Source organism: Mirounga angustirostris, unplaced genomic scaffold, assembly GCF_029215605.1.
Source record: "Mirounga angustirostris isolate CCGP_5_RB_7025 unplaced genomic scaffold, mMirAng1.0.hap1 SCAF_9, whole genome shotgun sequence".
Lineage (NCBI taxonomy): Eukaryota > Metazoa > Chordata > Mammalia > Carnivora > Phocidae > Mirounga > Mirounga angustirostris.
In genome coordinates, this window is record NW_026991717.1 from 30,533,202 (window position 1) to 30,557,058 (window position 23,857).

The following is a 23,857-nucleotide window of genomic DNA, read 5'->3' on the forward strand; positions in this document are numbered from 1 at the left end:
TTTTTAAGGACCCTTCAGTAAAAACCATATTGAAAAATTATTCACATAATGAAGAATGCTTGTTGAGAATAGCAAATCATGCAATTAACCTGTCTGAGAGCTTCTAAATACTTAGAATAATCTTGTAAGTACACAAAACTCAAAATTATATTTCATAGCATAGTTATTATACTCCAGACTTGTACAAATTTTAAAATTTTACAAATGTCATTAATACAGTAGCACTAAATTCAAATTATACAACCAATAATTGAAAAGCAACAAAATAATCCCAACATTACTGATGTATTACCATTTTTACTTATCACTATATTAATGCAGTAATATTTTGTTTACAACTTATCATTGTTCAAAAGAAAATGTTCTATTTTATAATATCCTTTATTAGGTTATGCTGGCATCATAAAACAAGATCCATTTTTTTATTCTCAGTAAGAGTTTCTATATGATTAATGTTATTTTTACCTTAAAAATTTGAAAGAATTCACAATGAAGCCATCTTGATCAGGAATTTTCTTTGTGAAAAAATATTATACACTCAGATTTTTAAAAAATACTTACTAAATTCCTTCAAGTTTTTCTCATTCATGCTATGAAAGTTTGGCTACATAGTGTTTTTCAAAAAATTTGTCATTTTCTTCTGTTTCTAAATTTAGCATATAATATTGTTCATAATATCTTCTTATCTTTTTTTTTTTTAAGATTTTATTTATTTTTTTTTAGAGAGCGAGCGAGAGAGAAACAGCATGAGAGGGGAGAGGGTCAGAGGGAGGAGCAGGCTCCCCACTGAGCCGGGAGCCCAATGTGGGACTCGATCCCAGGACCTTGGGATCATGACCTGAGCCGAAGGCAGATGCTTAACCATCTGAGCCACCCAGGCACCCCCTTCTTATTATCTTCTTAATATCCGTGGGATCTCTACTCATGTCCTTATCTCATACCTGGTATTATAGCTTGTCTCCTCTCTTTTCATAATCAGTACTAAAAGTCTGCTAATTTTATTAGCCTATTCAAAGAATTATCTTTTGGCTCTGCTGATTTTCTCAAGTCTCACCTGTATCTTCTCCTTCCTTCTTATGTTCCATAGGTTTAACTTGTTCTTTTCTAATTTCCAGAGATAGGTTTTCTTCTTTTCTAATATATGAAATTGAGGCTAGAAATTTTCCTCAAAGCACAGCATTACCTTAAACCCACAAGATTTTAAATGTTAATTTTCATTGAATTCCCATTTTATAATTTTCATTATGATTTCTTCTCTGACTCATGGATTATTCAGAAATATATTCCAAAATTCCAAAAAATTGAGAATTATATGGCTATCTTTTTAAATTGATTTCTAACTTAATTCCACAGTGTTCAAGAAGACAAAATGAGTTCAATCATCTAAAATTTTGTGAAATTTGTTCAATAGCTTGGCATGTGTCAATTTTGGTAAATGTTCCATGTGTACTTGGATATATATTTGGACTTATAGTTACTACCATGACAAAGTAGTCTATCAAAATTAACCCTCTTCATGCCAAACACAACTATAAAAGCTAGACAAACTACATATGTGAACTGTCTAAAAGCATTGGAAAGCAACCAAGATAGGCAAGATTTAAGGAACTACAATTCCTGAGAAAAGGGAAGGACAACATGACATCCACATTCACCCTAGAATTTTTTCCTGAAGACATTTCAAATTCACAATGCAGGGGAAGTGACTCCTAGCAGAAACCAGCAGTCCTGTCTAGATGAAACAAATACTAGAGTTCAATGAGTCTAAAATAACTGAGACTTCAGGGGCAAAAATCTTGGAGAGGCAGGAACTGCATTTAACCTTCCCTTAGGAGTCTGACAACTACTAAACTTCGCACATATACAGTAAGACTCCATGACACCCAGCAAAAAAAAGGAGCTGGAATGCTAATGAGCTAAGCACATATTATATCAACTGTAGAGTGCTAAGGAATTAAGGAATGTAGTAGTCATGGCAAACACCCCAGATTTTCAGTTAAGACCCAAAAGGAATAAGGACAAAACTAAAACACATCAACTTTAATAAAACCTCAAACCAAACCTTAAAGGATTAAGGTAAACTGCTTAAACTCTATCTTCCTGCCAGATGAAAAACAACAATATTTTTGAAAGGAGCCTCTATAATTTTAAATACACTATGTTAAATATTCAATTAAATATTATGAAGCATGCTAAAAAAAAAAAAGAAAAAAAAAAAGGATCAAATACCTGAGAACTCCCCCAAAATGTTTTTAAAGTAACAAGCCCACAGGTAGTTCAGATATTTTAATTTTTAATTTTCAGACACAGACTTTTCAAAATAGCTATTATTAATATCTTTATATGGATTAGATATACAGAATAGAGGATCAGTGGACTAGAAGACATGTCAGTAAAAAGTTTCCAGGTTGAAGGATCAAAAGAAAAAAATGGAAAAGAAGCAGCATATTTGTTAGACATATCAATTATATCAGGTTCATTAATCACATTGTTTAGATATCTTGATTTTTGTGTACTTATACTATCAGTGTTGAGACAGTTATGTTAAAATCTCATAGTATGAGTATAGATTTTTCCATTTTCCCTCTCAATATGTTAGTTTTTGCTTTGTATGTTTTAAAAATGTGTTACATACATATAAATTAAGAATTGTTTTCCAATTCTGTTAAAATACTCCTTTAATAATTAAAAAAATAGGGGCACCTGGGTGGCTCAGATGGTTAAGCATCTGCCTTCAGCTCAGGTCATGATCTCAGTGTCCTGGGATCGAGTCCCACATCCCACTCTCTGCTCAGCAGGGCATTTGCCTCTCCCTCTGTGCTCACATGTGCTCTCTCAAATAAATAAGTCAATAAAATGTTTAAAAAAATAATTAAAAAAATATTTCTCTTTAAACTGTTTCTTGGATACTCTATTTTGTCTGGGAATTAGGAACACCACCATTGATTTGAATAGGACATGTACAGAATATATTTTCCCATCTTCTTCTTTTGCCTTTTCTATGTTTTTAAATTGAAGTTATATCACTTTAAGCTGAACACACTCGGGCATTATTTTTAATGCAACTATAATTTCAAAAATTTAATATTTAGACCATTTGCGTTTAGTGGACTTCAAAAGAAAGCTGGGAGAGGAATCCTTATATCAAAAAAATTAGATTTTAAACCAAAGACTGTAATACGACATCAACATGGATGGGCCCGGAGATTATGCTAAGTGAAATAAGCAGAGAAAGTCAATTATCATATGGAACATAAGGAATAGCATGGAGGACATTAGGAGAAGGAACTTGTGGAACATAAGGAATAGCATGGAGGACATTAGAAGAAGGAAGGGAAAAATGAAGGGGGGCGGAGAATCAGAGGGGAAGATGAACCATGAGAGACTACGGACTCTGAGAAACAAACTGAGGGTTTCAGAGGGGAGAGGGTGTTATATGTAAACAATGAATCATGGAACACTACATCAAAAACTAATTATGTACTGGGACGCCTGCATGGCTCAGTCAGTTAAGCATCTGCCTTCGGCTCAGGTCATGATCCCAGGGTCCTGGGATCGAGCCCCTCAATGGGCTCCCTGCTCAGTGAAGAATCTGCTTCTCCCTCTTCCTCTGCTGCTCCCATTGCTTGTGTTCTCTCACTCTCTCTCTCTCACTCTATCTCAAATAAATAAATAAAATCTTTAAAAAAAAAAAACCAAAACCTAATAATGTACTATATGGTGACTAACATAACATAAAAAAAAGACATTAAGAAATACACTATATCATAATAGAAGGGTCTATCCAACAAGAAGATCTAACAATTGTAAATATTTATGTCCCTATATTGGGAGCAGCCAACTAAATAAACCAATTAATAACAAAATTAAAGAAAAACATTGATAATAATAATAGTAGGGGACGTTAACACCCCACTCACAGTAATGGACGTTAACACTCTCCACTCACAGTAATGGACGTTAACACTCTCCACTCACAGATCATCTAAGCAGAAGATCAACAAGGAAACAAGGGCTTTGAATGACACATTGGACCAGATGGACTTCACAGATATATTTAGAGCATTCCATCCTAAAGCAACAAAATACACATTCTTCTCCAGTGCACATGAAACATTCTCCAGAATAGATAACACACTGGGTCACAAATTAGGTCTCAACCAGTACCAAAAAACTAGGATTACTCCCTGCATATTTTCAGACCACAATGCTTTAAAACTTGAACCCAATCATAAGAGAAAATTTGGAAGGTACACAAATACATGGAGGTTAAAGAGCATCCTATGAATGGGTCAATGAGGAAATTAAAGAATTGAAAAAATTCATGGAAGCAAATGAAAATGAAAACACAACTGTTGAGAACCTTGGGAATGCAGCAAAGGCAGTCCTAAGAGGCAAGTATATAGCAACACAAGCCTTTCTCAAGAACAAGACTCAAATACACAAGCTAACCTTACACCTAAAGGAGGTGGAAAAATAACAGCAAATAAAGCCTAAACCAAGCAGAAGAAGAGAAATAATATTAGAGCAGAAATCAATGAAATAGAAATCCAAAAAAAAAAAGTGGAACAGATCAACAAAACTAGGAACTGGCTCTATGAAAGAATAAACAAGATTGATAAATCCCTAGCCAGACTTATCAAAAAGAAAAGAGAAAGGACCCAAATAAATCATGAATGAAAGAGGAGAGGTCACAACCAACACTGAAGAAATATAAACAATTATAAGGACATATTAAAAGCAACTATATGCCAACAAATTAGGCAATCTGGAAAAAATGGATGCATTCCTAGAAACATATAAACTACCAAAACTAAAAGTAATAGAAACCTGAGGAGACCCATAACCAGCAAAGAAATGGAAGCAGTAATCAAAAATTTCCCAAAAAACTAGAGTCCAGGACCAGATGGCCTCCCAGCAGAATTCTACCAAACATTTAAAGAAGAATTAATCTATTCTTCTGAAGCTGTTTCAAAATATAGAAATGGAAGAAAACTTCCAAACACATTCTATGAGGTCAGCATTACTTGATCCCAAAACCAAAGACCTGACCAAAAAGAATTAAAGACCAATATCCCTGATGAACATGGATGCAAAAATTTTCACCAAGATACTAGCCAATAGGATCCAACAGTACATTGAAAGGATTATTCACCAGGACCAAGTGGGATTTATTCCTGGGCTGCAAGCGTAGTTCAACATCTGCAAATTAATCAACATGACATACCACATTAATCAAAGAAAGGATAAGAATCCTATGATCCTCTCAATGCAGAAAAAGCATTTGACAAAATACAGCATCCATTCTTGCTTAAAACTCTCCACAGTGTAGGAATGGAAGGAATATACCTCAATATCATAAAAGCCATCTATGAAAAACCCACAGCGAATATCCTACTCAATGGGGAAAAACTGAGAGCATTTCCCCTAAGGTCAGGAACATGGCAGGGATGTCCACTATCACCACTGTTGTTCAACATAGTACTAGAAATCCTAGCCTCAGCAGTCAGACAACAAAAAAAAATAAAAGTCATACAAATTGGCAAAGAAGTCAAACTTTCACTCTTTGCAAATGACATGGTACTCTATGTTGAAAACCCAAAAGACTGCACCCAAAAATTCCTAGAATTCATATAGGAATTTAGCAACGTGGCAGGATATAAAATCAATGCACAAAAGTCAGTCGCATTTCTATACACAAACATGAGACAGAAGAAAGTGAAATTAAGGAATCGATCCAATTTGCAATTGCACCAAAAACTGTAAGATATGTAGGAATAAACCTAACCAAAGAGGTAAAGGCTCTGTACTCTGAAAGCTATAGAAGACTTATGAAAGAAACTGAGGAAGACACAAAGAAATGGAAAAACATTCCATGCTCAATGAATGGAAGAACAAATATTATTAAAATGTCTATGCTATCCAGAGCAATCTACACATTCAATGCAATCCCTATCAAACTACCATCAACATTTTCCACAGAGCTGAAACAAATAACCCTAAAATTTGTATGGAATCAGAAAGACCCCAAATAGCCAAAAGAATGTTGAAAAAGAAAACCAAAGCTGGTGGCATCACAATTCCAGACTTCAAGCTCTATTACAAAGCTGTAACCATCAAGACAGTATGGACCTGGCACAAACACAGATGGACAGATCAACAGAACAAAATAGAGACCCCAGAAACAGACCCTCAACTCTATGGCCAACTAATCTTCAACCAAGCAGGAAAGAATACCCACTGGAAAAAAGACAGTCTCTTCAACAAATGGTGTTGGGAAATTTGGACAGCCACATGCAGAAGAATGAAACCGAACCATTTCCTTACACCATACACAAAAATAGACTCAAAATGGATGAAAGACCTAAATGTGAGACTGGAATCCATCAAAATCCTAGAGAACACAGGCAGCAACCTCTTTGACCTCGGTCACAGCAACTTCTTGCTAGACATATCTCCAAAGGCAAGGGTAACAAAAACAAAAATTAACTATTAGGGGATGCCTGGGTGGCTCAGTCGGTTAAGCGTCTGCCTTCGGCTCAGGTCATGATCCCAGGGTCCTGGGATCGAGTCCCGCATCGGGCTCCCTGCTTGGCGGGAAGCCTGCTTCTCCCGCTCCCACTCCCCCTGCTCGTGTTCGCTTTCTCGCTGTGTCTCTCTCTGTCAAATAAATAAATAAAATCTTAAAAAAAAAAAATTAACTATTAGGACTTTGTCAAGATAAAGAGCTTTTGCACAGCAAAGGAAACAGTGGACAAAACCAAAAGACAACTGACAGAATGGGAGAAGATATTTGCAAATGACATATCAGATAAAGGGCTAGTATCCAAAATCTATAAAGAACTTATCAAACTCAACACCGAAAGAACAAATAATCCAGTCAAAAAATGGGCAGAAGACATGAACAGACGATTCTCCAAAGAAGACAGGCAAATGGCCAACAGACACACAAAAAAAATGCTCAACACACAAAAAAAATGCTCAGCATCAGGGAAATACAAATCAAAACCACAATGAGATACCACCTTACACCAGTCAGAATGGCTCAAATTAACAAGTCAGGAAACAACAGATGTTGGTGAGTACACAGAGAAAGGGGAACCTCTTACAATCTTGGTGAGTACGCAAGCTGGTACAGCCACTCTGGAAAACAGTATGGAGGTTCCTCAAAAAGATAAAAATAGACCTACCCTACAACCCGGCAATTGCACTACTAGGTATTTACCCAAAGGATACAAACAGTGATTTGAAAGGGCACCTATACCCAATGTTTATAGCAGTAATGTCCACAATAGCCAAACTATGGAAAGAGCCCAGATGTCCATCGACAGATGAATAAAGAAGGTGTGTGATATAGATATATACATGGAATATTACTAAGCTATCAAAAAAATGAGATCTTACCATTTGCAACAACGTGGATGGAACTAGAGGGTATCATGCTACGCGATATAGATCAATCAGAGAAAGACAATTGTCATATGATTTCACTCACATGTGGAATTTAAGAAAAAAACAGAAGATCATAGGGGAAGGGAGGGGAAAAAAAACAAGATGAAAATAATGAAGGAGACAAACCATAAGAGACTCTTAACTATAGGAAAAAAACTAAGGGTTGCTGGAGGGGAGAAGGGTGTGGAATGGGGTAACTGGGTGATGGGCACTAAGGAGGGCACTTGATGGAATGAGCACTGGGTGTTATATGCAACTGATGAATCACTAAATTCTACCTCTGAAACTAATAATATGCTATATGTTAAATGAATATAAATAATATTAAATTAAAATTTAAAAAATAGACCATTTACCTTTAATGTAAGAGCTGATGTTTTTGCATTTACTTCTACCATTTATAATTTGGTTTTGATTTGTCTCATCTGTTTTATGTTTCTTTTTTTTTTTCCTTTCTTGGCTTCTTTTGCATTAATCAATTAGTTGAACTTTCTTTTACTCTCCTTTGTGGTTTTCTTGAATATACAAAATACATCCTTGACTTAAAATGTCTAGTACAAGTCAGTATTTTTGTAACTTCAAAGAAAATGCTAGGATCCTTAAAAATATAATCTCCATTTATTCTTCTCCTGTCTTTTGGAATATTATCAGAAATTCTCATTTTTTATGTATTTCAAGCTTTGCACGACATTATGAAACAGCCCATACTAAACATTTAATGTGCTCCACATGTTTACTCCTCCTGGTGTTCTTCATTCCTTTAGGCATTCCTGGGTTTCAATTTGGGATTTTTTCCCTTAACCTGAAAAACTATAATACTTCTTTTAGTGTAATTCTATTGATTTCAAGTTCTTTCAATTTTTATTTATCTGGAATTCACTTTTTTGCTGGATATAGAATTGCTTTGTCAATTATTTTCTTTCAGCATCTGAAAGATGTCATTCCACTGTCATCTGGTTTCCATCAGCTATCAACTTACTCTTGCTCCTTTGAAAGTATAGCTAACCTTAAGAAAGCATGAATTTAAACTGTGTGGGTCTGCTTAAACATGGATTTCTTTTGATATGGTACTGTAAGTCTATCTGTTCTTATGATTTTAATAAATATTTTTTCTCTAGTTTCCTTTATTGTAAGAATACAGTATTATAATACATAAAGCATACAAAGTATGTGTTGACTATGTTGTCAGTACAACAATAGGCTATTAAGTTTTGGGGAGACAAAAGTTATATATGAATTTTCAAGGATTATTCAGTCAACTGCAGTCTTTTTTGTTGTTGTTGTTCTACTTGTAGAGATTTTCTCTTTCCCTGATTTTTAGTATTTTTATTATATTACATCTAAATGAGATTTGTTTTCTATTTTTCCTGCTTGGAGTTCACAGTGCTTCTTAAATATAAGACTGATTTTTCAACAGTTTGGGGAATTATATCCTTCACAGACTCAATTTACAGGTGTGCTTCTTCTGTGAGTCTCTGCATTTTCCTATTTCTTTTCTCTCTGTTATATAATCTCAATATTTGCTACTGCACTCAGAATTAATTCAACCCCAACTCTCCTAAATTTTAAATCTTTTTTTAAGATTTTATTTATTTGAGATAGAGCGAGACTGAGAGAGCACGAGAACGGGGGAGGGGAGGAGCAGAGGCAGAGGGAGAAGCAGGCTCCCCACTGAGCAGGGAGCCTGATGCGGGGCTCGATCCCAGGACCTTAGGATCACGACCTGAGCCAAAGGCAGACCCTTAATGGACTGAGCCACCCAGGCGCCCCTTAAATCTCTTCTTGATGTGTGCAAATACATCAGATGTTTTAAAAATTTCATTTATCGTCCTGGATTCCTTTCTTCCAGAGCCCTGTAACCATCAAAAATCTGGATTGGTTGTTCCCTAGACCTGGTACACAGGTATTATACTGGGATCACCACCATACAGTATTACCTTTGCCTCACTTTCTGGGCTGGCATCCTCCAGCAGTGATTGGGTCCATGGAGGCAAAAAAAAATTTTGAGATCTTACATGAATGAAAATACCTTCAGTCTACTTTCACATTTAATGGATAATTTGGCTGAACATAGAATTTTAGATTAGAAATCATTTTCCTTCAGAATTCTGAAAACATTGCTCAATTTTCTTGTGGCTTCTAGGGGTAATTTACCAGAAGCAGATGCCATTCTGATTCTTGGTCAATTGTATATAAAATGAGTATGTTCTCTAATTTTAAGCCTCTCATCATCTGTAGTATTTATAAATTTCCTAACATGTTTTGTTGTCATTCTATTTTCATCCACTGTAGTGGGCACTTAATGGGTCCTTTCGGTCTAGAAACTTATATCCTCTGTTAAAGGAAATTTCCTTTAATTATTTAATTTCATGATTTCCTCCTTCCTCTCTCTTTCTAAAATTCATGTTATTGGGGCACCTGGGTGGCTCAGTCGTTAAGCGTCTGCCTTCAGCTCAGGTCATGATCCCAGGGTCCTGGGATCGAGCCCCGCATCGGGCTCCTTGCTCAGCGGGAAGCCCGCTTCTCCCTCTCCCATTCCTGCTTGTGTTCCCTCTCTCGCTGTGTCTCTCTCTGTCAAATAAATAAATAAAATCTTTTAAAAAAATAAATAAAATAAAATTCATGTTATCAAATATTGGGTAATCCCATTATCTATTTTTATATAGCAAGCCCAAAACCTAGCATCATCTTAAAACACTAACCATGTTATTTCCATGCAATTCTTTGAGTCAGAAATCTGAGGAGTGCTCAGTGGAGGGAGGTCTCCTCTCATCTCCATATAATATCAGCTAGAGTGGCTCACCTAAGGCCAGACTGTTCATGATGCCTTCACCACATGCATAAAGCCTTGGTACCAGTTGCTGGCTGAGATAGCTAGGTTCTCCTTCTCATGGCCTCTTTCTCCTCACATAGTCTCTCATTATTCAGTGGCCTATGCTGGGCCTTTTTACACAGTAGCTGGCTTCCAACAAGGAAAAAATGGAAGCTGCAAGGCCCCAAACAGGCTAGGCTGGGAATTTACCAATCACTCTTGCCACGTTCTACTGATCATATCAAGTCGACGGGCAAACCAAAGATTCAAGGGGAGGAAAAACAGACTCCACCACTTGATAATGGATGGGGAGGAATGGGAGAAATTGCTGGCACCCATCTTTGCAGATAATCTACCATAGTCCACAATCTGGCTTCAGATTGCTCAAATCTCCTGAGAATAGCAGACACTCATCCAATTACAGTATCAGCCTCAAAGACCAATATCTCATGATCTACACTGGATCTGGATTTGTTCCTCAGGTGTGGATTCTCTTGATCTGCAAACCTGGCAGCTCAATGGGAGAAGAGGGCTTGAAGTAGAAACAAGGATGAGGCATCTCAACATTATCGTTACAGACAGTCTTCCACATAACCCACTAATAATCAATATTACTCCCTACTTTCCAATGTGCCTGATATCCTTCAGGTAAGACACCATCTCTTTTACCTTCTATATAGAATAAACCTCCAATATTCTGTGGGGTGAGGGAGATACCGTCATCCTACTATTCAGAGTTAAGGGCAAGTGGGGAGAATTTGGGATGACTAACATATAATCCCTACCTTTATCCTCACTTCCAGAGACAACTGCTCCCAATTTTTTATCCTCTGGGGAGTTCTGTGGAACAAACTGGATTGCTTTACAGTTTTGCCCACTCTCTGAGTTTAGGATTCAGCTAGCTCACTCAAATGTCACCACTGGTCTACTTTCCAACTTCCAAAAATTTGTCTTTAACTCTTAACCTATCTCTTCTTCTGTAAGTCCTATTTTTCAATCCTTTTATATCATTTTAGTTGAGTTTAGGAAAGAGGAAAGTAAATGTATGTGCTCCAACTGTCACCTTTAACAAAAATCATTTTTATAGGCTATCATTACAAACTTCAATACCAGAGCTAGTGCTATTATAAATTACTTAAGATATAAACCATAAATCACTTTCAAAGAAGTGCATCAAAACCCCAAAACTGAGACCAAAGTAGTCAAAAACAAAATTTCCTGATATATGAACATGGATACTTTTAAGCTTAGTTATAATTAAGACCTATCATTTCATCTCAACCAAATGAGTCACACTCATAATCTGAGAGTAATGCTTTAAACAAAACCATGATATACTTTAATACCATGAGTCCTTTAAAGTATTTTTTGCAATAATGATTTAACACATTTTTCTCAGACTCTTTCACAATATAAAAACTAAACTTGGTTCTGCATTCTCTTACCTTCTCCTAGAAGAAAGAAGTCACGACTACTCTCAATTTTCTAATACTACTAGTCTATATAGAGAAACCAAGGGCAATATACTGGGTAAGAGTAGGAGTATTATTTGAATAAGCAAACATGACTTACTGAGACCAAAATGGAAAAGAGTATCAGTAATGTAAAGGTGGCAATGCATTTGTTATGTCCAATAAAACATTTCTTTCTGAGCCAAGAAGCTCTAAAGGGATCTTCCATCAAAGAAAAACAGAAAGCAGTACTCTCAAGTTACTCCTTAATTCATAACACAAATTCATCGTAATAATTCTAAAATCCAGGGCTCTACAGATGTATAAAAAATTCACTTGGGGGGCGAGGGCAGCCCCCAGCGCAAGTGTGGCCCCTGGGGCCCAACAGCCTCCCGACTGCGGTGAAGAGCCACAGGCTGCAGTGACAGACGCTGTGGCAGGGCCTGATGGAGCCCTCGGAGCCAGCTGGGGCACGGACCCCCTGCACCTACCTCACCAAGGGGCCCAGCTCAAGGTGTCCACCCCCCTGGTCCTCTGACCCATGGGCCTGGAGCAAAGGCACAGTCTGGAGACTGCCCACTGGCTCTTCTCTCTCTCCTCCCCTCAGCCTCTCTGCACTGCCCCAGGCTAAAGGCAGCCGAGCCAAGGCTCCGAGAGCAATGGTTTGATCTCCCACTCCAAGTGATGAATTCATCTTAGTTTTGGATAGGCTTTCCTTATGGTTTGTACTTCAAGACTAAGGACACTTAAAAGAAAGAAATTGCATAGCTCACCTACTGCCAGCTTGACAGCATAAGTTTTAGGAATCAAGAAGGAACACTGGGTTATTTCCTAAGATTAAGCCTTTAAATTCCAATTGGATGCTGCATAGCTATGTGCACATTTGACCATGAAAATGATCTTCCATCAAGGAGATCTCCTTCTTCAACTAAATCAATTTAAGTGGTTGGAAGAAGAATGGACTCCCTATCCGACCAAACTCAGCCAGACAAATTAAATCAGTCTTTTTGGGCAAGGAGTAAAGCTGTTACAAGGGTGGCCTAATCACTTTCTGCTCACACCACCACCGAACAGCCCCTTCCAGGACTGTCACCTATATGTAGGTGGTGCCCTATACAAGGGCACCTGGCTAAGACAGCGAATGAGGGCTGAAATCCTGCTAGGCTTCATTCACAAAGCCAAGTTTATTGGTGTATGGCTGTGTCTACTCAGACGACATGGTTCCTTTTTCTAAATTGTACCAAGGCACCCTGTATGGGCTAGAGGCAGTTCTGACCATCCTACTACCATATCCCTGTCCTACCCAGGATTATATTCCTTACCTCAGATGGACTGAAGATTCTCATGAACAGATTAGCCTTATTGTAAAAGATGAAATGTTTGACACAAAATGAAATTAATTCCATAGGTAAACTCAAAATATTACTATAGATATGAATTATGTTTGTGTGTATTTTTATATATATAAATATACAGTTATGTGGATACACATTTCTATATAAGAAGTTAGCACAACTTAAACTTAGTAAATGCTTAAAATAAAAAAAAAATCACTCTGGATTTCTATATAAAAATACTTAATGAAGGAAAAGAATTTTTTTTTTACATTAGACAATCAGTTTGGTTTTTATATTCTAAGTTCAGACAATTTTGAGTTAAGAGAGAAGATAATGTCTATGTTCCAAAAGAGATTCTGGTTAGATTTGATATGTTCTCATTTTCATTACTTCTCTTTTTGTTTAATAAGAATCTCACTCCCTAGTCTTTGGTTGCTCCCTCATGGTACCCATCCTCCCAATTGTATCAACATTTATCTTCCCAAATTAAGGCTGATACTATCCAATCTCTTCTTAAAACTCCTTCCTATGACCTCTGCTTCTCCATTGTATACTCTAGGTTTTATATGATAAAGTACAAACACCATTGTTGTCAAAGTCCATTAAAGAAATTCTTATGGGATAACCAGGCCCTCGGAATAATAGTCCTATTTATTTGTGCCCTGTAATTATAATTATTTTCATGGTATAGAAAACAAATGTGTAAGCAAAGATAAACTGAGTATCATTTTAGTACCAAAATAATACTCAAATATTAATGAAATGAAGTGGTGACATGCTACTGAAAAGAGTAGTCAATTTTTTTCTACTTTAAGTCAAAAGAGTTATAAAAGATCTCATAAGTGGACTGACAAAAGAATGATTCTCTTAAAATTTACATAGGGCAAACCTGAGATTAGAATGATCTGCATAAGCTTTCATACAGTTTTTAAGATTATTTTATTAAGATTATTTTAAGGCAAATTAATATCACATAAATGATGCAAAAAGATAAATATGTAATGCTATTAGCATCAGTTTCAAGTAAAACATATAAAACTCCATATGCTTCTACCTGTCTGCTATATAAAAAGATTGATTCAAAGTCACTTGCCATTTTGGGTGGCTCAGTCAGTTAAGTGTCTGACTCTCGATTTCGGCTCAGGGTTGTGAGATCAAGCCTGCTTCAGGCTCCACGCTGGGCATGGAGTCTGCTTAAGATTCTCTCCCGCTCCATGAAAAAAGAAAAAAACAAAGTCACTTGCCATTTTTGCGAGAAGTCTTCTGCACTGTCATTGGTGGGCACGACTGAGCAGGAGCTACATCTGAAGCAGCAGGAGAGCCTGTATGATGAGCCTTTACTTTGTCAGCCCAACTGACACCTGTAGGAGCCAGACGGGGAGCAGCCACTGTGCCTGGTGAACCCCTATGGAGAAAATTCTGCATTAATAAATCAAATATAAAAGTTAAAAATTTTTAAATTTAAATATATACTTAATATTATTCTGGGTCTCTATTTCTGATTTTTCTTTGTTATTTCCTTCCTCTACTAAATTTCAGCTAAGGATCTTCTTTTTCTAGTTCCTTGTGTTGTAATTTATTTATTTCAACTATTTTTCTTAATACAAGCATTTATAGCATAAATTTTACTCTAACATCTGCTTTTGCCACATCCCATAGGTTGTAGAATATTGTGTTTTCTTTTTTTTTTGAGACATATTTTGATTTACCACTTGATTTCTTATTTGGCCCACTGCTTGTGCAGCAGTGTGTTGTTTAATATTTACATATTAAATATTTAATGTTTACATTATAAAAAATAAAAAATTTGAAAAAAATGAAAAAAACTAAATACCACGAAATATTATGCAGCCAATAAGAAGAAATGGAATATGCATGATAAAAAAAAAAGAACTTCCAAATAAAAAAGCAGTGTAACATTTTATTCCCCACTCATTTGGTTATATGTCACTTGTCTATCACTGTTATTTATATCATGCTTATTTAAATGAAATTTAATTAACACAGTTCAAAATCCTTTAACTTTCAAAAAAGAAGTTAAAATCTTTTTTTTGCTTAATATGTTTAAATTTTAAATAAATCGGGTGTGTATATCCACATATATAGAATACAACCAGAGCAATTTAAGTCAAATATATTCATAAATTTATGTTAGTCTAATACTTCATTAATCTAATATAGTATAACATATTGTATGGGAACAGGGATAATATAAAAGCTCTCATTAATTCAGTTTAAAAGAAAATTTCAGTTAAATGGGGAACCTTAAAAAATATACATATATACCTTGAACATTTTATTTCAATTTAAAAACTCCTATCTTTTACAAACCATGAGAGACGATGGACTCTGAAAAACAAACTGAGGGTTCTAGAGGGGAGAGGGGTGGGAGGATGGGTTAGCCTGGTGGTGGGTATTGAGGAGGGCACATTCTGCATGGAGCACTGGGTGTTATGCACAAACAATGAATCATGGAACACTACATCTAAAACTAATGATGTAATGTATGGGGATTAACATAAGAATAAAAAAAAATGTAGGGCGCCTGGGTGGCTCAGTTGGTTAAGCAACTGCCTTCGGCTCAGGTCATGATCCTGGAGTCCCAGGATCCAGTCCCGCATCGGGCTCCCTGCTCGGCGGGGAGTCTGCTTCTCCCTCTGACCCTCACCCCTCTCATTCTCCCTCTCTGTAATTCTCTCTCAAAAATAAATAAAATTAAAAAAAAAAAAGAATAAAAAAAAGTAAAAAAAAAAAAAAAACCTCCTATCTTTTAATAATATAAATGTGCATTAATTTGTCAATCTATTGACACAGACATTACCAAAACAGGCTTTTTCTTTGTGTACATTCCTTACATGAACCATGACCACAAGTATAATGCCTCATTGGCAATATCCAATTCTGGTTTCTTTAAAATGAAGTGAGAATTTAGTGACACCTATTAAACATTCTAAGGGTATAATCCTCCTCAACTTTAACAATATTTTTCCCAATCTTTTGACAGCAAAACTTTAATAGTTCACCTTTATCAAAGCTTTCTAACAACTTGTCTTAAGTTTTCACAGAAACAATGACTCTTTTTATACTCATATTTAACCGGTTTATTTAATATTTAAATTATGAGTTAAATAATGAAGACAAAGCAAGTTTGGTGACTATATATTCTGAGTAAACACTTAACCAGTAAGAGGAAAGTGAGTAGATATATTAAAAAGTAGCCTATGAACCACAATTTTCAGCACACTGAAAAAAAGTAGGTTTTATAATGATAATAAAGAATGCCATTTAATCCAACAATATGATTAGATGGAGATCAGTACAAGAACTTTTACCATGCACGCATTAAAGGCTTCCAATGTTAAAAGAAAACATGCATTATACAACATTCTGAACCACAGACCAATGGACTACATTATATAAGTACATCCCTTAAAATGGTGCTTGAATATACCATTACTTGGTTTTGTTTGCTTATATATCTTTCTCCTATTCCACTGGTTCTACTCAGTAACCTTAATGAGCTTTTACTAAGTGCCAGGTACAATGTTAGGTGCTTGGGATACAGAGGATATTGCGTTAAAGAAGATTATAGTACAAGTACAAAAAAGAAACATTAAAAAGGTTATAATACATCACAAATATAATAATAATACAAATAGATGCAAGATTCAGTAGTAACAAGAGATGACGATGACTGTGACGTGGTCGGGGAGGGGATAAAAAGCAGTCAAGAAAGGTTAGGTTTTTGTTTTTTAAGATTTTATTTATTTGACAGAGAGAGAGAGAGAGAGAGAGAGCGAGCGCGCACAAGCAGGGGGAGGGGAAGAGGGAGAGGGAGAAGCAGGCTCCCCGCCGAGCAAGGAGCCCGACGTGGAGCTTGATCCCAGGACCCTGGGATCATGACCTGAGCCGAAGGCAGATGCTCAACCGACTGAGCCACCCAGGCACCCCAAGAAAGGTTAGGTTTTAACACAGGAAAGAGAAATGACCAAGTAAACTACTTACCACCCCTCCAATTACACATACAATATTTAGATTCGCTCTGAAGAATTAAGAGTCCAAACAAAACTATGTCTTAAAACAAATTTCCCCAGGGATATTTAAGGACAACAACAGTGATGACTGTTTAACATTATAGCTGCCAGAAGTGACAGTAACATTTGGGGCAAATAAGGAGCTGACTAAAAAACATAGGTATAGGGAGATTCCCAGGAAAGAAAAAGGTGCAAAAAGGATATTTGCAGAAATGGACAAAAACGTCCCAAATTTGATGAAAAACATTCACCTATACATCCAAAAGTTTCAATGACTCTAAATAGGATAAACTCAGAGATCCACACCTAGATACATCACAAACTATCCAAAGACAAAGATAAAACCATGAAAGAAGCAAGAGAAAAGTGAGGCATCTCAAAATGGATCCCTAATAAGAGTAACAGTTGCTTTCTCATCAGAAACCATGGGAGTCAGAAGGAAGTGTGAGGGGGCGCCTGGGTGGCACAGTCAGTTAAGCACCCAACCCTTGGTTTCAGCTCACGTCATGATCTCAGGGTAGTGAGACTGAGCCCCAAGTCAGGCTCTGCAGTCTGCTTGAGATTCTCTCTCCTTCTGCCCCTCCTGCTCATTCTTTCTCAAATAAATAAATGTCTTTTAAAAAAAAAGAAATTTTAAAAAATTTAAAATTAAAAAAAAAAATTTTAAATTAAGAAGTGAGAGGACCTATTCAAAGTCCTGAAACAAAAAGACTTTCAACCAAGAATTCTATGCACTATACAAAACTATCCTTCCAAAATGAAGGACAAATTAAGATATTCTCAGAAAAACAAAAACCGAGAAAAACTGTCAGTAGCAGACCTGCCAACAAGACATACTAAAGGGAGTCCTTCAGGCTGAAATGAGAGGACACTACACAATAACTTGAATCCACATGAAGATATAAAGAACACTAGTAAAAGTAACTACATAAGTAAATACAAAAAAAATATATAAATATTTTTTGTTTATAACTTTTTTCTATCTGATTTAAAATATAACTGCATAAAACAATAATTATAAAACTGCATTGAGCCTGTACACATAGGGTAGAGCCAGCCAGGAGGCAGGAGAGGCCAGAGCTGTCGTTCTGGGCAGCCCACTCGAGGATGGCTCCCAGTCTTCTGGAAAGTGCTCGGCTTGGGGAAAGCAAACCCTCGCCCTGCTCCTTTTCAATTGAGAGCATTTTAGGATTGGACCAGAAGAAAGACTGTGTTCCTTCAGTGAAACCCCACAGGCCTTGGGCAGACACCTGCAGCTCCTCAGGGAAAGATGTTAACCTATGTGTGCATATCCCGAGCCTTCCTAATGGGGTCTCATTCCCTTGTACTGTGGATCACCCAGTACCAGAAGAAAGATTTTTGAAATACGAAAATTACTTTTCAGCCTCAGAAAGACTGTCTTTGAAAAGAGAGCTGAGTTGGTATAGAGGCTGGAGACCCAGAACTGCTTTTAGTCAAAACCAGATTACGTGTTGGAAAACGTCTTTAGAGTTAACTGCTAACCAGGCATTGATATCAGAGAAGACTTAGCTCGAAAATTGAATCTAGAGGAAGACAGAATCCAGATATGGTTCCAAAATCAGCGTGCAAAGCTGAAAAGGTCCCATAGAGTATCACAGTTTCTAATGGTGAAAAAAAATTTCAACACAAATCTCTTGGAATAGATAGAAAACTAAACACGTGAGATTATCTTACAATTGCAGAACATGAAGAATCAATGGAAATATCAAGTGTTAAAAACGTGATGTTTTCTTTTCTGCATTTATCTAAGTGTTGTCATTTTTTCCCTAAAATATATTGTAAATATTTACTGTTATAACATGGTACCTACTATACTTGGCACTTTTAGTTACAATAAAGGCCTTTCCTATATATTTTAATAAAATTTTCATAAAAAGCCAGTTATTTTTTAAGTGAGCAAATTTAATCTAATTAATTAGTCCGCTAAAACTCATGACTAGGTGATTCCACAAGCTGGATTCAATTTACAAAATAATTCAAGTAAAATAATCTGAAGAATAGCACAAAGATCTGATTTGTTTCAATTACTTTTCTTCAAGTGCATTTTGCAACATGATTATTAGTTTCTCTTAATTTCTGGCATGAAGCAGTGAAAATTTCTCACCATCAATACAAATCCTTCTAGCATGCCAGTTTCAAGTTTTTTTTTTTAAGCAAAATCATTATGGCAGGGTAGAGATAGAAAGGCATCAGTTGTCATATTCACATGTATTATATTGCAAAAAGATTCAAATTGGAAATAAATGCAAATTTTTTTAATATAAAAAAACTGCATTGATAGGATTACAATGCATAAAGATACAACTTTCAGGACACTAACACAGCTTATGAAATATATTTAGATCTTTCGTTGTGAAAGCAATTGTCAATTCATGTTATGAATCATTTAGCATGACATATGTTTATGGGTTTTAATTTTGGATCCTAATTATATTTGAATATATTACATTTCCTAAAAGCTAAATTTTACTCTCTTGGATTTTTTTTTATTCAAACAATTTCAAACACAAACATATACATGGATTTTTTATAGTGGAATATCAGTTTTATAATACTATATTATCCACAGAAAATAATTTATTATAATGCAAGCCTTAGTTTTTTTTAGTTCATCTCACCCAAAATTTAAGCTTCTTCGAGCATTTGATGTCACACTTATTCTATCTGTCGATGGACTTGGAATCACATGACGTCCTGGAGACATTTTCTTTACTTCCCAAGCCAAAGAAGTTGGTCTGTCAATTTAAGACATACAAGAGATTAAATTAACAGAGAAAAAAGAAAAAAACCTAGTATTTTTTCTTGGTTGTTAGTGGGTGAAAACATAATCAGGTCACAAATTTTCCTTAGAGCACTGTTCACCAGAAAGTTACCATATTACCCAAAAAGCAACACATATAATGCATGGTCCAGGATTTTCCACCCACGGTAGCATAGCAACATAACCCTACTTATCTAAAAAGGCCATGGGTTTACAAAGACATGAGATATACTACTTATGTTTTAAAAGCCTCCACATACCCAGCTAAAAACACATTAAAAAGGCAATGGTACTAATTCAGTCTACTTATACAACTCAATTTGTGTCTGATGTCCTGGAAAACCAAGTGTGTAGAACAGAGATCAAGACAGAAAAACAGTTGTGAGGTTAAATGAAGAATACACAGGAAAATATGAAGTCTCCTTTCCTCTACATGAGAGTGGGAGCATAAACATTCCCTTGCTCTTTGCTGGGAAAGCTAACTTCTTCACTAGTCCCAGAACCTTGAAAGGATGCACAATCTTTACTAAACCGTTTTCCTGGGACACGTGGGTGGCTCAGTCCCACATCTGGCTCCTTGCTCAGTGGGGAACCTGCTTCTCCCTCTACCTGTTGCTCCCCCTGCTTGTGCGCTTTCTCTCTCTCTTGCTTTTTCTCTGACAAATAAATAAAATCCTAAAAAAAAATAAAACATAAACTGTTTTCCTCAAGTAGCGTTTTCTCTATTCCTAATTGGCCTCAGTACGAACCTCTGTAACTCCCCAGAATCTCCTTCCCTCTTACTTTCCATTCAATCTAGTGGTTGTGATTTTTTCTCACATTAAAAAGTGATATTTGTTGGGGCACCTGCGTGGCTCAGTCGGTTAAGTATCTGACTCATGATTTCAGCTCAGGTCATGATCTCAGGGTTGTGAAATCAAGCCCTGCATCGGGCTCCACACTGCGCAATGAGCCTGCTTGAGATTCTCTCTCCCCATCTCTTTGCCCCTCCCCAAACTCTTTCTCTCCCTAAAAAAAAAAAGTCATATTTGTTGTCAGAAAATAAGAAAATGCAGATAAAAGATTATCCAAATTAAATCTAAAGCTTTTGACAATTTGTCAAATCACCTTTCAGAAAGCTTCTAACAAATCATACTTCTACTAGATGAAAAGTGCCCATTTCCGTTGAACCTTGCCAACAGTTAGGATCTTGTTTTAGAAATTTCAATGGCTTGTGAAAGAGATGGCATTGCTTGCAAAGTCTAAAAACATTACTACCTGGCACTTTATAGGAAAAGTTCGCTGACTCCTATGCTAGAGTTTCAGTCTTGTGAGGAGTTTTTTCTTTCTTCTTTTTTTTTTTTTTAAGATTTACTGATTTATTTAGTTATTTGGGGGGGAGCACACCAGTGGTGGGAGAGGCAGAGGGGGAGGGAGAGGGAGAATCTCTCAAATCACGAGTTCTTTTTCTTACAGAAATTTCAATAACAGTGTGTTTTTAAATTCATTAGCAAAAATTTTTTTGTTGTTTTTAAAATTATATATTTTTATTAACATTACTAGTGAGGCTGAACTTTTTTTTACCAGCCATTTAAATTTCTTCTTGTAGGGGGGTGGTGCCTGGGTGGCTCAGTCGGTTAAGTATCTGACTCTGGATTTCGGCTCAGGTCATACTCTTGGGGTCCTGAGATCAAGCCCTGACAGCTCCACGCTCAGTGGGGAGTCTGCTTCTCTCCCTCTCCTTCTGCCCTGCCCCCTGCCTGTGCTCAATCTCTCTCTCAAATAAATCTTTAAAAAATATATAAAATAGGGGCACCCTAGGTGGCTCAGTTGTTAAGCGTCTGCCTTCGGCTCAGGTCATGATCCTAGGGTCCTGGGATCGAGCCCCGCGTCGGGCTCCCTGCTCAGTGGGAAGCCTGCTTCTCCCTCTCCTGCTCCCCCTGCTTGTGTTCCCTCTCTCACTGTGTCTCTCTCTGTTAAATAAATAATCTTTAAAAAAAATAAAATATATAAAATAAAAAATAAATTTCTTATTTGGTATTTGCATGTTGGTAACTTTTGCCATTTTTTTCCACTGGGATTTTCATCATTTTCTAATGGATTTGAAATCATTTACTACTAATACTACTATTATTACTATTATGGCTACATATCCTTTGGCATAGATAACATAACTACTTAAATTTTAATTTTTCATGCAGAAAGGCATATTTTATTCCTATTAAATCAAGCCTATTAATACTTTCCTTTGTGGTTTCTGCCTTTGTCTTATAAAGTCCTTACCCACAATAAAAATATATAATTATTTATCTATATTTTCTTCTCTAACTATTTATACTGCAGTTTTTACATTTAAATCTCAAATGAATTTTGATGCATGATTTGAGGAAAGTAAGATGGATAATGCCATCCACAGGGAATTTAAGGTTGCTTTCTGTATCTAGGAGCTGCCTCAAGAAGCAAAGAGCAGATATGCTGATAACTGGTTAAGATAAAAAGAGATAAAAAGAGAAGTCTCAGGTGTGGTACCTGGACATGGTACCAGGACAGAGTTAACTAACTTGGACTTGGCCTCAGAATCTTTCTTAATACAACCCTCAACACAGCCACCGCTACCTGACTGAAGTTTATAAGCAGGCAAAAAAAATCTAGTTAGCTTCTTATGCATTGGTGGTGATATTATATAGACCCTTTTGGATACAAGAAACAGAAACTCAAGTTAAATTTAAAAAGAAAAGAAATAAAGATTTACTCTAAGGATAGAAACTATATAAGGTCAAGGACATCCAAGGTGGGGAAAAACTAGAATCAAGACTCATGAGGATTAGACCAAGAGGAAAGAGGCTTAAAAGCAACAATCTTAAGCTCTCAAAGACTACATGATTTCCTTCATCCCTGATTCTCTCTGTATATCTATTCCATTTTCTTTGAACCTGCTTTCTTCTGCTTATTTTCACAAGAACAATATAGCCACCAATCTCAAATTAGCATGATGATCCCTTAACTTGGTTCAACCCAGTGAAGGAATGTACCACCCCCAAATCTAATCACCTCTTCTCAGGGGTTAGGGGTGAAACTGCTTGGTACAAACATGGACTAGGCCTGACCCACCCAGGGACTGTGGGTAAAGCAAGTACCAAAAAAACCGTGTCAAAACTTGCCATTATGAGATGAGAAATAAGTCAGTCAGAGAAAGACAAATACCATATGATTTCACTCATATGTGGAATTTAAGAAACAAAACAGATGAACATAGGGGAAGGGAAGGACAAATAAAATAAGATGAAAACTGAGAGGGAGGCAAACCATAAGAGATGCCAAACTCTAGGAAACAAACTGAGGGTTGCTGGGAGGGAAGTGGGTAGGGGGAAAGAGTAACTGGGTGATGAGCATTAAGGAGGGCACTTGATGTAATGAGCACTGGGTGTTACATGCGATCACCTAAATTCTACCTCTGAAACAAAAAAAAAAAAAAGAAAAGAAAAAAGAGGCAAAACAAAGGCTGGGGGAGACAAACCAAAAAACAGATTCTTAACTATAGAGAACAGATGGCTATGACGGGGGTGAGGGGGGCACGAATGGGTGAAATAGGTGAAGGGGATTAAGAGTACACTTATTGTGATGAGCACAGAGTAATGTACAGAATTGCTGAATCACTATACCGTATACCTGAAACTGATATAACACTGTATGTTAACTACACTGGAATTTAAAAACATTTTTTTTTCATCATAAGAAAAAAAAATGTTGAAAGGATCAACATATCATGGTTTCCCTGAATTTGGTTTCCTGGGGATCAAGCTTTCCTGGATTTGTCTCTTGGAATTCGTTCACTCCCCTGGATCCCCCATGGGGCTGATACAGATAGGACAAAAAACGTGTTCTCTACTGGACAATTCCACTTACAGAAATTGAACCACAGTTAAATCGAAGGGAAAGAGGCAGCCTAGGCCTGTTTTCTCTGGGTGAAAAGGTATGATTGTAGCTTCATGTGACTTGGCCTAGTCCAC

The 23,857-nt window shown here is 36.5% G+C and overlaps 1 protein-coding gene and 1 pseudogene across 8 annotated transcripts in view; one reads left to right on the forward strand and one right to left on the reverse strand.

The window, feature by feature from the left end:
* SCAPER (S-phase cyclin A associated protein in the ER) overlaps positions 1 to 23,857 on the reverse strand; it is a 539,097-nt gene that overhangs the window by 422,893 nt on the left and 92,347 nt on the right. For all 8 annotated transcript variants that reach the window (XM_064570081.1, XM_064570083.1, XM_064570082.1 and 5 more), the window contains 2 exons: positions 19,726 to 19,842; positions 14,297 to 14,457 (listed from right to left, as the gene is read on the reverse strand). In XM_064570081.1, coding sequence (XP_064426151.1) covers positions 14,297 to 14,457; positions 19,726 to 19,842 — 278 coding nt within the window. The remainder of the gene's footprint in view (positions 1 to 14,296; positions 14,458 to 19,725; positions 19,843 to 23,857) is intronic.
* On the forward strand, positions 18,194 to 18,750 carry LOC123860977 (homeobox expressed in ES cells 1-like; annotated as a pseudogene).